At 46.8% G+C, this 14304-nt stretch overlaps 1 protein-coding gene across 1 annotated transcript; it reads left to right on the forward strand.

Moving 5' to 3' along the window:
- The first annotated feature begins 1893 nt into the window (after positions 1-1893).
- CHST2 (carbohydrate sulfotransferase 2) lies at positions 1894-5550 on the forward strand. The gene is made up of 2 exons (XM_017882280.1): positions 1894-3112; positions 3215-5550. The coding sequence occupies exon 2, from the start codon at positions 3391-3393 to the stop codon at positions 4981-4983; it is 1593 nt and encodes a 530-aa protein (XP_017737769.1). The 5' UTR covers positions 1894-3112; positions 3215-3390; the 3' UTR covers positions 4984-5550.
- The last annotated feature ends 8754 nt before the right edge of the window (positions 5551-14304 follow it).

Raw genomic sequence — 14304 nt, forward strand, 5'->3', positions numbered from 1 at the left:
ATAGAACATAACAGACAGCAGAGAAGACAGAGACTGAAGGAGCTCCTGGGGGAGATGGAATTGTGACAAACGAAACCAGTAAGCCGAAATCAAGGCTAGCCCTGTGGCATGACTGGCTCTTGAGCAAGTGACATTATTATGTGACGTATTATATGTCTGGATCATTACTATGCTAAAATAAGTAGATTAAAATGAAAGGATTTTCCAAACAAATGCGGGAAAGAAAGCATTATGAAGTTTTCCGATATCATTAGCTATAACAAACTTCAGAATTAATCATGACACCATGCAAAATGGGAAAATATTTGCAAGCAAGGAGAGGGTGGAGATGCCAGAACCTGTAAATTTATGCCAGCTGAGCACTCACTGTGGGGGCACTTGGCAAATGGATTTACTATTTTGCCAACACCAGTAAAGGGTTACAAAATTGCAACAGAATTTCTATGCAAACAACTGTTTTTAAAAAGGGTCCCTACATCGACTAATGCAATTCAGTCTTTTTCTGGGTAAGCACAAAGCCAGAAACTAAATGAAAATATTAGAAATTATTTTCTTGGAAGCATGTTGAATATTAAAATTGAGAATTACTTTCCTCCCCAAATCCCTCTCTCTCCCATCAGTCTTTTCATGCACCAATGTAACTTTAGTTTTCATGGGAAAAGTGGTGAGTGAACAAGGGGCATGGGCATTTGAGAGAGCAGGCGAAGAGGAGGCTAGGGGATCCAGAAAAGGAAAAGATGGGGAGTCGTTCAATTGAACTCTGCCACCTTCATCTGTTAACAGGGATTCTTGCCTGTCTCGACCCACTCCCAGAGGCAACGTTACATTATTTGAGAAAGCTGGATATAAAATTTGAGCTCTACTGTCCCTGTCCCAACCCCCCTCCCCAGGAGAAAAAATTAGCTGAACTGTACTCGTGACATTATGGGTTTTTCTGGAAAACAAGGATAAATCAAGTTCTTTGAACATTTTCTCCCCTGAAACAAAATCCATAAAAGAGTGTTAAAACCCATGGAAAGCGAGTTAAGTGACTTTTCGTCTTTGTACTCAGGGAATTCTGTAAGACTCACAGAAGAATAATGGCTCAAACAGCAATATTTTAATGTTGGAACCGTCCTCTGAAAAGTCTGCCCAAAATGCTACAAAGATAATTGTGCAGTAACTTTGATAAACTTCTAAAAACTCTGTTGGGACAGGAGGCAACAAAACTCCTCCAGATCAGCGAGCGTTCTGTTTATCCGAGGGTGCTGAGCCTGAGGCCCCGCAGCGATTTCGGCACTTGGAGGCCTGAACTCAGGTCTAATCTTCCGTGTGCGCGCTCTGATACTCAACCACCATTCAATCTCCGGAGGCTGTTACAACTGTCCCCATTCTACAGATGAAGTTGAGGCTACGGCTTAGTGTTCTTGGGGAGGGAGGGAGTTGCGGGGAGAGAGAGCTTTTCCTCATAACCTTAAACAAAAGTACTTAAACCCAAAGCAACTGAAAAATGATTTTCTTTCAACAACGGTGTTTCCTTTGGGGTCAAGTTCTTTGATCTCATCTACAAAACCAAGAAGCGGGACAAGTATTTTAATACAAATTGGAATGGGGCGTTCCCCTCCCCCATCACCCCAATTCCAGAGGACGTCAATCACAGTGGACGCAGCACCGCGAGCGGAAATGCGGAGAGCATCAGCGTGGGGCACAATGAAACAAGAGCAGCCCCGGCCAGAGGTCCAGTAAAGCGGAAAGACGGCCCCGCCCGCATGCCCCTCCGGAAAATTGAAGCGTCTCCTCTGACCCCCAAGGTCAGAAAGATTTATTACTTCCTTCGAGAAGGAGCAGCCACAGACCCGCTAGAGAGGGCTGGCAGGGTGTCGGAAGCCAGAGAACGGCGCTCCGCGTTCTCTCACTGCTCCAGGGCGCGGGGGGTGTCCTCAGTGCCCGGAGAGGCTGGCAGTGTCAGCCCTCAGGGAAGCAAGGAGCGGACGGCCGACGGGATTTCTGCCCAAACTTTATCACCAACTCTTTCTGAGAGCAAAAACATGAGGCCGAGTCCGGCAGCTGCACGCAGAATTCAAGCCTCTGGCAGCTCTCGGCACCGACGCGCTCCGAATCCCGCGTTTGCATCCCGGCGCTTTGAGCGCAGAGAGCTACGCCTTCGGACCGGGGGACTGCAGCCCCAGCGCATCGCTGTAAAGCGGGTCACATTTTCATCCCCGAGGCGGCGGCTGTGGGAGCTGGCGCGGCGTTGGGGCGGGGGGCGGGGCCGGCGAAGGGGGTGGGCCGCGCGGCGGAGGGGAGGAGCCGCGGCGACAGACGGCGGCGCGCACCAACCAGGCGCCGGCTGGCAGGAGCCGCGCAGAGGCTGGCCCCAGCGCGTTGCGGTCGCCCGGCGTAGGGGGAGTCGGGTAGCAGCATCCTCCCGGGCGCCGCTTTCGCGCGGCGGCGGCGGCTGCGGTGGGGTCTTTCTTTGCTGAGAGATCTCGTTAGCTAGAACCGGCTGGTACCGGGGGCGGGGCGGGTCGGGCAGTGCTGCCCACCTGGGTTTTCTTGCCTAGCGCTGTGTGTTCAGGGTCGTTTGGGCCAGTCGGAGGCTGCGGAGCGGCGGGGGTTGACTGCGCTGCCCGCCCGGGCATCCTCCCGGTGATGGAAGCAGCTGCCGCCGCCGCTGTGGGGTCGCGCTGTGCCCCATCCACCGCTGCCAGAGAGGTGGGAAAATTCGCCGCACGGAGGCCGAAAGCGAGAGGGGCTGCGCCGCTATGCCGGGAGCTGAGTCCCATATAAGCAGCCCCCAGCCATCGCCCCCAGCCGGCTTCATTCCCCTGAGCGAGGCAGGAAGCTGCGGTCCCGAGAGAGCAGAGGAGACGTCGCCGGAGCCGGGACGCTCCGGGTTCGCTGGAGCGCTGAGCGGGGCTCCGAGCCGGGTGAAAGTTTTTCTTCCAGAGCGGCAGGGCGCCCGCTGCCCGGAAACTCTGCCCAGGGATAAGTCGGCGGACTCCTCCGTCCCCTCGAAGGTGCGGGGACCCCCAGCGGAAGCGAGAGGGAGCGAAATCGAGGAACGAGTGACATCCGGACAGTCCGCCGGGCGGTGATCCGGGGCCGCTCCTGGACGCGCCCTCGGCTGCAGGTAAGTGGAGGAACCGGGCAGAACCGAGGGTGGGCGTTACTTAGGAGGAGAAGGCTGGGAGGGAGATTGGGGCGCATCCGCTCACTCCGCTTCCCCTCGCAGGTCCTTCCCGGAGCCGCTGCCATGGGAGAGCCAGCCTTGGGCGCTGGGGACCAGCCGCCGCACCCGCTTCGGAGTCGCGGCCCGAGTCCCGGCGCCAGCAGCCAGCCCGCTGCGTTACACCCTTCCCGGGCTGCAGGGCTGCCTCCGCCGCGCCGCCGGCCCGGATTGTGCCTGTGATGAGCCGCAGCCCGCCGCGAGCTCTGCCCCCGGGCGCGCTCCCTCGGCTGCTCCACGCTGCGCCTGCAGCCGCGCCGCGTGCCCTGCTCCCGCAGTGGCCCCGGCGCCCAGGACGCCGCTGGCCCGCGTCCCCTCTCGGAATGAAGGTGTTCCGTAGGAAGGCGCTGGTGTTGTGCGCGGGCTATGCACTGCTGCTGGTGCTCACCATGCTCAACCTCCTGGACTACAAGTGGCACAAGGAGCCGCTGCAGCAGTGCAACCCCGACGGGCCGCTGGGTGCCGCAGCAGGGGCAGCTGGAGGCAGCTGGGGGCGCCCGGGGCCTCCTCCGGCCGCGCCGCCCCGTGCTCATGCCCGTTTGGACCTCCGCACTCCTTACCGCCCTCCTGCTGCCGCCGTCGGGGCGGCTCCTGCAGCCGCGGCAGGGATGGCGGGGTTTGTGGCCCCTCCAGGCAATGGCACTCGGGGCACCGGGAGCGTCGGGGACAAGCGGCAGCTGGTGTACGTGTTCACCACGTGGCGCTCTGGCTCGTCGTTCTTCGGCGAGCTATTCAATCAGAATCCCGAGGTGTTCTTTCTCTACGAGCCAGTGTGGCATGTATGGCAAAAACTGTATCCGGGGGACGCCGTTTCCCTGCAGGGGGCAGCGCGGGACATGCTGAGCGCTCTGTACCGCTGCGACCTCTCTGTCTTCCAACTGTATAGCCCCGCGGGCAGCGGGGGGCGCAACCTCACCACGCTGGGCATCTTCGGCGCAGCCACCAACAAGGTGGTGTGCTCCTCACCACTCTGTCCCGCCTACCGCAAGGAGGTTGTGGGGTTGGTGGACGACCGCGTGTGCAAGAAGTGCCCGCCGCAGCGCCTGGCGCGTTTCGAGGAGGAGTGCCGCAAGTACCGCACACTAGTCATAAAGGGTGTGCGCGTCTTCGACGTGGCGGTGTTGGCGCCACTGCTGCGAGACCCGGCCCTGGACCTCAAGGTCATCCACCTGGTGCGTGATCCCCGCGCAGTGGCGAGCTCACGGATCCGCTCGCGCCATGGCCTCATCCGTGAGAGCCTACAGGTGGTGCGCAGCCGAGACCCGCGAGCTCACCGCATGCCCTTCCTGGAGGCGGCGGGCCACAAACTTGGCGCCAAGAAGGAGGGCGTGGGCGGCCCCGCGGACTACCACGCTCTGGGCGCTATGGAGGTCATCTGCAATAGTATGGCTAAGACGCTGCAGACGGCCCTCCAGCCCCCTGACTGGCTGCAGGGCCACTACCTGGTGGTGCGGTACGAGGACCTGGTGGGAGACCCCGTCAAGACACTACGGAGAGTGTACGATTTTGTGGGACTGTTGGTGAGCCCTGAAATGGAGCAGTTTGCCCTGAACATGACCAGTGGCTCGGGCTCCTCCTCCAAACCTTTCGTGGTATCTGCACGCAATGCCACGCAGGCCGCCAATGCCTGGCGGACCGCCCTCACCTTCCAGCAGATAAAACAGGTGGAGGAGTTTTGCTACCAGCCCATGGCCGTCCTGGGCTATGAGCGGGTCAACAGCCCTGAAGAGGTCAAAGACCTCAGCAAGACCCTGCTTCGGAAGCCCCGTCTCTGAAAGGGGTTCCCAGGAGACCTGATGCCCTGTGATGATACCTATAAAGAGGATTGTAGTGTGTTTAAACAAACACAGTCCAGACTCAAACGGAGGAAGCCCACATATTCTATTATAGATGTATAAATAATCACACAGACACTTGCTGTCAGTGTTTTGAGTCAGTGCATTTCAAGGAACAGCCACAAAATACACACATACACCCCTCAGAAAAGGCAAGACTTGAACGTTCTGTCCAGGTGCCCCTCTTCTCCTCTCCTTTGCCTTCTCTTGTCCTCTTTCTCCTATTTCTTACCCTGTCCTCCACCTGCCTTCCATTTTGAAGTGGGATGTTCATGAAATCAAGTCCCAGTAACCCAAATCTTGTTTACAAAATTTTCGTGGTATCTGTGAACATGTAAGAGTAATTTGGATGTGGGGTGGGGTGGAGGAAGGGGAAGTGGTCCAGAAAGAAAAAGCCCCATTGGGCATGATAAGCCGAGGAGGCATTCTTCTAAAGTCGACTTTTGTGTAAAAAGCAAAGGTTACATGTGAGTATTAATAAAGAAAATAATAAATAATATTCTTTTTTATATTTGCCTCCATTACTTTGGATTCACCTGTGTTACTTGTCCTCAACTTCAGATAGAATCTCCTTCCCCTCCCTTGTTTCCATTTTTCCAGTCTCTTTCCTGAAAGGCAGCTAATCTGGGTGGGAGCAATTTTTGTCTCCTTGGTAATAACCTGGGGGATGTTTTCTCACATGTAAATCTCAGCCTGTTAGGTGCCCAGGAATGAAACACATCTTTGAATTCTAAAGGCAGAAACCAAACAGGGTAGTGGAAGAAAAGCTCACTCTTTTCTTCAACTTTGAACACAGCAAGAAGCAACTCCTTCAGGACTTGAAGGCATTTGGTTTCTCATTCCTCTTCAGTTAAGATGGGGAACCTTGAAGCAGAGACCAATGTTTTGGTGCTGAGGTTGGTTCAGAAAAAGGATTTTTAAAAAAAGTATGTAATTGTTAAAAGTCTGATTATTAGAACATAGACCTCAGGAAGTAGTGTGAACATATTGCTGGCAATGATAGCAGCTTCTTTGGTTTAGCAAAGTGACAGAAGTATCTGTTTGGAGTGTTTTTCTGACTATGACACGGTGTGTGGAGGTGGATGAAAGCAGCGAAGTTTCATCTGAGAACCGTAAGGGCTTTCCCTCTTCTTCCTTGCTTCCCATTTACATTAGTGCAGGAGAGAATATGAATTTATAATGTTTTACTTGGGATGCCTGTGGAGTAGTATGTTGCTTTTCTTTATCATGTTTCCTGAAAGTAAATTTGCAAAGAAAGTAACATGCTGCAGACAGTATAAGGCTTCAGCCAAGAGCTTCTTTTAGATATGATAATGAATTGTGGTAAAGAGGAAATGAAAATGAACTAGTGTGTAGGATTTTGAAATTTGGTATTTTCCAAGGAGAAAACCATTAAATTTTCCTGTAGTGGGTGTGATGTTGTTGTGTCCTGAACCCATTTGGTACTGAAACATTCTGCGGAATATTATAGTATGAGAAGAAATTATGAAGCCCAAATGGGAACAAGAGACAGTGTAGTTGTATATTACAGTAAATACAGTACAAGTTCATTATCATCATGATTTTATTTTACTATGATTTTTTATGAGATCTCTGAAAGCCAACATGTATAGGTTAAATGCTGAGAAATTTATTTTAGGGAAAAGATGATAAAAATAATATGTACGTGGGGAATACTTCAACACATGATGATTCTTAAGTATAATTACCATTGCAATGCGAAATCTAGCTACACTGGTAAGAATTCCAAGATAAAGAAGCATAAAGGTTTAAAAAGGGGTGTATTTAGAAATGAATTTTATAACACAATCTAGAATGGTTATTTCTTAATTTACTGAAATAGTTTTTAGTATTGTGTTTCTGAAGCCACATTACAGCTCTAATACATTGATCATGTTTTCCATATTTTTGTGGTAGTGCCTATGCTGAATTAGCTTCACCAGCAGTAGAATATTTGTAATAGATTTAATTTAAGAATACTTTAAAATTAAATGAACAAAATAATTAATGTCAAATGACTAGATGAAACAGATTTAACAGGAAATTAAGAGAGCAGCATTAAAAAGCAACCACTCTGAATAAAATAACCATTTATAAACAAATTTTGTGTGGCATTAGAATCAGCTCTTATCAATCACAGTGAAATTCATGCCTAATTGTTGAGTGAAGGATTTTCAAACAGTTGAATTCATTCTTCTTTCAGCCTATCTAAGGACTTGGACTGTGTTAAAGTAGAATTATGATGTTTTGGATCTTGTATTTAAAACAATATTAGATGCTAGATAGAGCTTTTGCAGCTGGCAGAGCATTTGTGGCCTCTTCTCAGATGAAATTTTAAGCTAAACACCAACAGATCCTCAGCTTGCTCTGTTTGAACAGGGTTTCTGTTCGTAATCTCCTTGTTTTGTAGCAGCTGCATTCTCTCCACTCTGCCACTCCTGTGCTCTGTAATTTGAAAAGGTGAATTGTTGCTCCTGGAGATTTGTACCTAGCTGCCTTCTAGGAAAGTGAGACAGGTGTTGTTCCCACTAAGGGCTGAGCTAGTCATATCAGTGACATTCAGCTTCCGAAGGTTTGAGAAGGAGAGAGTAGCATTTTTGGCGTTAACAAGCTTCTGTCAACCCCTAGTACAAGCAGACCTGTGCTATGACAAATTGCAACAGAGCCTGTGACCATTTTTGAGGCAGCAAATATGAAAGAGATGCTTTCACATTTCCCAAGCTGGCAATATGTCCGTCAGCAAGAGAAAATATTCTTTAGAGCAGGTTGTCAGAGTGATTTTCATTTTCAAATTTTGCTCAACTGATAGCACTCCTGACTTACCCCTTGACTTTGGAATGCCTTTGTTAATGAGGAAGCTGTATTTATAAAACAAAGTTTACCCGGTGCATTTGGTCAGCAAATTTGAGTTTGGAACAAGGCAGAGGCACAGGCTGAGAGCTTAAATTTCAATGAGCTCAGAGCCACTCAAAGACCTCATTCAGACTGGCAGTGATACCTTGCAGGCAGGGGCCAGAGCAAATCTATACCCTTCAGTGTCCACCACATAGTGCATGATAAATATTTATTAAATAAGTGAATGAAATATGCAACTACTATATTTTGAAAATACTTGGAAGGGAGACAGTGGAAGAATGTATTATGTGTGTGGAGAAAATGCCAGACTGTTCAGTAAAGTTTGCTGAAGGAAATAAGCCATAGGCTCTAATTAGATGTGGGGAGTGAGCAATAGGAATATCTTCAAGATTTCCAGGGCAACTGTTTATAGACTGTTTCCCACCAATGAATTAGAGACAAAATGCAGAATTTCTAAGTGTGGAGAGGTAAATGTTTGAAGTAAGGAATTTGATTGTTACTGTTTTCCCAGTTGCATGAACACCATAAGGGTGGGGATCAGAACAAACCTGCAGAGCAAATGTTGTCCGGGTGTCTAAGGGAGGGCTAAAAAGCTGTTTATTTTTGCAGAAGTCATGTGGCACTTATTGTTTTGAGTGCTGTGAATGTGTAGTTTGATGGACTGTGATGTTGGTGCAAGCATGATTGTGGTTTTTGTCATTGAAAGTAATGGCAAAAACTGCAATTACATTTGCACCCACCTAATAGATTTTCTGCAGGTATAGGGATGGTTACTTTCAGGAAGTTTGTCCTATTGTGGATGCTGAATGAGACAATGGCTGCCTGTTTCCGTACATTCCCTGCTTGGACACAGCCAGTTCTGTCCAGGATTTCTGTTGCAGACAGTACAGTTGCAGCTGGATTATGTGACTGGTTTAAAATTAATGTGAATTTGGAGGAGGTTATTAAATTAATATTCCCTGGGTCTTGAAACCCAGACTCTAGAGATGACTCTAGGAAGAACAACAGGGAAATGAAAAGGCGTGTCTCATCATGTAGGCATGGTAAATAAGGACAAGGTGTCACTTACCATCCTCCCCCAACTTTCTTTCTTCCCTACACACAACACACATGCACACACACATACAATTGAATTTATGCATTGTCTTAAAGAGATGTGGATGAGAGAATGTTCTAATTCCAGCTAACAGATATGTGATGAGGCACACTTTTGATCTCAGGCTTCTGGAGAGTGAGTGGTCGGCCAGTTGTTATATTAGAAAGCATGACAGTTCTGTGTCAGGATCCAATGGGGATAGGTAGAAAATGACAATCACAATTTGAGGAATGACTTGAGGTGTGTGATGGGATATCCTGAGGTAAATGCATAGTTTATAGATCCCTTTTGTCCTTCACCTTGAGGAGACCCTTTTCAAATCTGTCACAACTAAGAAAACAGTTCATTCAAATACTTTCCCCGCTTTCAGGACATTCAGTTGCTACTTTTGCAGTTCAAGTATGAGCCACTGAGCTGCTCAGGAACAGGCTTTGGTACAAGTATTTAATAATTGAAATTACAGGCCTTGACTTTTATTACATCTGATGCAATTCTGCACATCCTTAATCAAATTATGCTAAGAAAATGTTAAACTTTGCATAACACATTAAGTTTATAGAATTGGAAACTGTATGAACCAGTGTTTGGGGTAGGGGGTGCTGGTATTGTTTCTAAATGAAGGAGCTTTGAAGGAGCAAGAGCCTGTCTGTACACATGGTAACAGGATGATAAAGGATGGCCATGGATAAACCTTAACTTTTGGTCAAACCAGTTTTATCTGTAATCAAGTGTCAAAAGTATTTTTGGGCTGCTTGAACTTTTAGGTTGGTAATAATCAACCTACCAAGTGAATGGCAATAAAAATGATCACTGGGGCTAAAAGCTATACTCAGAACCAGTCTGTAATGGCTCCCATCCCAGGTGTAAAGACAGGGCTTGATGGAAATTCACCTTGAAGCAGTTAGTCTTCTAGACAGGATCAACTACATAATTTGCAGGGCTCAGTGCAAAATGAAAATACAATGCCCTTCTTGAAAAAACTATTAAGCCTTTCAAGATGGCAGCAGCAGAGAATGAAACCAAGTATGGTGTCCTTCTGAGTGGGGGGCCCTATGTAACTGTGCCCGTTGTATGTCCCTGAAGCTGGTCCTGTCTCCAGATGCAGAGGATGAAATGACTAGCTATAGGAGACAGCAAATAATGGTGTCCTACAAGTTCTTGGAAAATGAGTGCAAAGGTATGGGTTGTTATGGGTAACTATAATGAAAGCAAACACAATCGCACTTTGCATGATGGAATTCCAAAGAGGTCAGTGCATACATGACAAATAATCCTTGATGATTGCAGCAAGAGATTGACAATGCCCCCTCAATCACTGGTTGGGCTTGAGAACACTCAGAACTGATCTGGCTGGAGACTGAGAGAGCATTTGCTGTTCCTGGGATTCCTCTCACAAGAACAGGTCAGATGTCTAGGATGAGGATGAAGAACATGGTGTCCTTGTCCTCTGGCTGTTCCCTTTCTTCTGTAACTTTTGTAAGGCTCTCGCTTGATTTGCATAGTATATAATAGAGACAGAAAGTCTGTGCATGAAAAAGCAAAAGGTCAAGTCACAATAAGCTCAAGGAGTAAATGTACAAGATGTGCTAAACAAACACTGATATACCTCTTTATTATGTTAAGTATAGTCAGCTAAGTTTTTTTTATTACAGGCTTGATATGCCCATTTTCCTCTGAATAACTTCTTCTTTTTTTTTTTTTTTGAGACGGAGTCTCGCTCTGTCTCCCAGGCTGGAGTGCAGTGGCCGGATCTCAGCTCACTGCAAGCTCCGCCTCCCGGGTTTACGCCATTCTCCTGCCTCAGCCTCCCGAGCAGCTGGGACCACAGGCGCCCGCCACCTCGCCCGGCTAGTTTTTTGTATTTTTTAGTAGAGACGGGGTTTCACCGTGTTAGCCCGGATGGTCTCGATCTCCTGACCTCGTGATCCACCCGTCTCGGCCTCCCAAAGTGCTGGGATTACAGGGGCTTGAGCCACCGGCGCCCCCGGCCATGGAAATAACTTCTCGTGCCTCCCATTTCTTCTTCACTTTGTGAATCTCATTATTAAGACCCTGGATCTTTTTGAAACTTTTATTCATCAGCCCGCTCCAAAATGCAGAAATTCCTTTCAGTCCTCTTATACCCCCTGACTACCTCCTGCATAGATCTGTCAGTGTGTGCTGCTACAGATTGGAATTGTTTGTTTATAGGCCCATTTCCTCTCATGTCTTGGACTTCGTACATATGGGGCAGACAGAAGCTGAAAAAGCAAGGCAAATTAATATAGACAAAAAGGAATACCAAATAATGCCCATGGAAGGCCTCAAATGTTTTTCCACATTAATGTTTGAAAGAGAGAAACAAACAAATTGAAGGCACCAAATGAAAGGTAACAACTGAATTACACAGTCCAACACATTTTTTGAGTCAAGTAGGAAAATATATTACTGTCATGTTGGCTGAGCTGTATTTGTTTTTGACACGTAGAGGTCATGGCCAGTATGACCATCTTTTAACCATTTCAGGAACTGAAAAATTTTTAAGAAACAATGTAGAAGTCTAAATATTACATTTCCATTTTCAGATGTCCCAGTTGCTCTGGCAAACTCCCAGTCTTTCTATGAATGAACTAGCTCCTGGGAGGAATTAAAATCTTTCATTTCTTATATTGGTGCTCAGTATTTTTACATGAAGGATGGTGTTATATTATTCCTCTCTAAAGGAAAATAGGAATGAAAACACATCTTCTTTCCAAGATAATGACATTCATATCAATCGTTTTTAGTCCTGTCATTTAACCAGACCTACTTGCTGGTGAGACCAGTATTCTCCCAAGGATGTGAGTTCTGAGTTCACATTATTTAGGTTAGATCTTTACTTCACATAGTTTCTCACTTATATTTTCACATTTCCCAAGTGATCTCTTCATGTGCTGTGCTCTTTATAACTTTCTATCACCATTTTCATTTCACTTTCAAATGCCCTAATAGCAAGAATGATGATGTACCAGTCAATGTGCAAAGCATTTTATAAGTGTGATTCCACTGGATTCTCATCACAATTCTATGAAATAGGTATCATTATGGTCCCCATTTTACAGAAGGGAATGTAGAAGGTTCAGATGGGTAATTTTCCTAAGGTCACACAGCTAGTGCATGGCAAAATCTATTTCTTTTTGCTTAGTACATCAGAGACTACCCTGTTTCCATTTAAGGGATACCAACAAAATAGCAAACCCTTTTTGTGCCAGTCAGTGCTTTCTGAGAAACTCATCCTAAATGCCTATGGCATTATGCCTTCAGCCAGGGAACAGGTGTTACCGGTATCTTTAGAGATGCATTTCTGTGCAGCAGAAAAAAAAGTAATTGTTAGTTTAAGTGCCTTTGGCCAAAATTCCTCTTAGAATGACTTTTGTTTAGCAAAACACTGTAATAGGCTGTTTTGGTGGTGGAAACAAGCTCTGTAAAGAACCCAAACAGGAAATTTGGGGGTTGTGGGAAAGAAAGCTTGAAAGGAGTGGGGAAGAGGTAAAGGGTGGAATAACAGGGAACAAACAAGACAGGATACTGGAACCCAAGAGGGGAGATCACAGTGACTCTCCCCAGAAGAGAAGAGAATGGCCAGTGACTGGAAGAGCCAGGGCCCATGGTGGAGTTGTTTGCTCAACTGTGCTGCCATAAAGTCACCTTGGTTGCCCCAAACCTCCAGTAAAGGTTTCCACATACCTAGCCTTGAATGAGTGGTGCTTTGAAAGTTGAAGGGATCAAGGTAGTGCCAAATGGGATGACGTGGGGCAAAAACATGCCAGTTCCTACATGGAGGTGAAAGGTAGAGAGGCGAATGCAAATTCACCAAAAGGAACTCTGGAGGTAGATTTGGTCCATGGAAGTGTTGGTTTACCCCAAGAGGTGTCTGGGAGGGAGAAAAGTTTCTCCCCAACTGTGAGATGATGATTCTAGGCAATCTTGTTTAAATTTTACAGGACAAGGTGGCCTCATCAAAGCTTAAGGAGCAGGGGATGTCCAGGAGGCTAATATATGGCTTACAACTCTAAAGGCTACACAGGCAGGACTCAGTGAGCAGGTGGAGATGTAGCAAAGTTAGGAAATGTTGGCATGCCATAAAAGCTGTGTGATAGTGTCAGCTCAGTCATGTACAAGTGTGGTGTAGGTGTAGAAAGTGAGGTGTAGAAAGGCTGAATGATGTACTCAGTGTCCCATTCCTAGTTAGAGAAAGAGCACAAACTAGAAATTACAGCCTCTGCTTCCCAGTTGGGAGCTCTCTGACATGCTCTCACCCTGAGACTTTTTATTTCCTTGGTTCCTACCAGTCTTTTGGTCATTCCAGTATTTATCAATGTCTTTACAGAATGGGGATCAGAGAAGAAGTGCCCTTTGGGATTCTTGTCAAACTTTAGTAGGAGATGAGGTTGAAACTAAAGCAGACAGCTGAATAGGGTGGTCTGAGAGTGTTAGTTCAGGATTTTTGGTGCAAAACGTACTCAACTAGATTGAGAAAATCAGGAAATTAGCTGGAAAAGATGGGAAAGCCCACACAATTGGAAGAACAGTTGAAGAACCAGGTGGGATACTCTGGTTTCCTCCCTCCCTCCCCAATCCCTCCATCTCTGCCTTCCCTCTTCCTTCCATGTTTCTTTCCCTTTCCTCCTTCCCTCTCTTTCTTTGTTGTACTTCACACATTTAGAACTCAAAGTCCTGGAAGAGAGAGTTGGATCAGCTGAGGCTGGGTCAGGTGTTTGTGCCTTGGTACCTGCAAGGTACCACAAATCTGCACACAATGTAGACAAGTGATTTTCCATAAGAAAATCAGGCTGCAATTATCAAAAGTAGGAGAAGTGGATGCTGGGTGGTCTTAACCAATAAATGTCTTATGTATTCATTAATATACTTTATTCTCCTGCTACCTTGACTAATTGGGGGTTATTTTCTTTAGAGTCCACTACATACAAGGTTTTTCACTCTGCATTGCTATGTTAAAATGTGGGCAGAGATGTGCCTTAGTAGTTAATTGGGCAACCATGCTTGTTGGATATAAATAAGACCATTCACTTATTTTGTCTTAAGTAATGCAGATAAATGGGACACCAGATGGAATTCATGTAGTGAAATTCATGCAGATACTGTATTTTATGATATGCTTCTTTCAGGTTTTAATGATCATGCCGCCTTATACTTTTATAATGCTTTGTAAGTTTACCAAGTATAGCAGATATTGCTGATTTCCCACCCACTGCCCATTCTCCCCTTCTTTCTTATTCACAGAACCTTGATTTTGTTCAAGGAGGCAATATGCTCAGCTAAAAATATTT

Source organism: Rhinopithecus bieti, unplaced genomic scaffold (genome assembly GCF_001698545.2).
Source record: "Rhinopithecus bieti isolate Rb0 unplaced genomic scaffold, ASM169854v2 scaffold_12642, whole genome shotgun sequence".
NCBI classification, from domain to species: domain Eukaryota; kingdom Metazoa; phylum Chordata; class Mammalia; order Primates; family Cercopithecidae; genus Rhinopithecus; species Rhinopithecus bieti.

Coding starts and splice junctions, on each gene's coding strand:
- CHST2 (XM_017882280.1), top strand. CDS start 3,391: ATGAGCCGCAGCCCGCCGCGAGCTCTGCCCCCGGGCGCGCTCCCTCGG.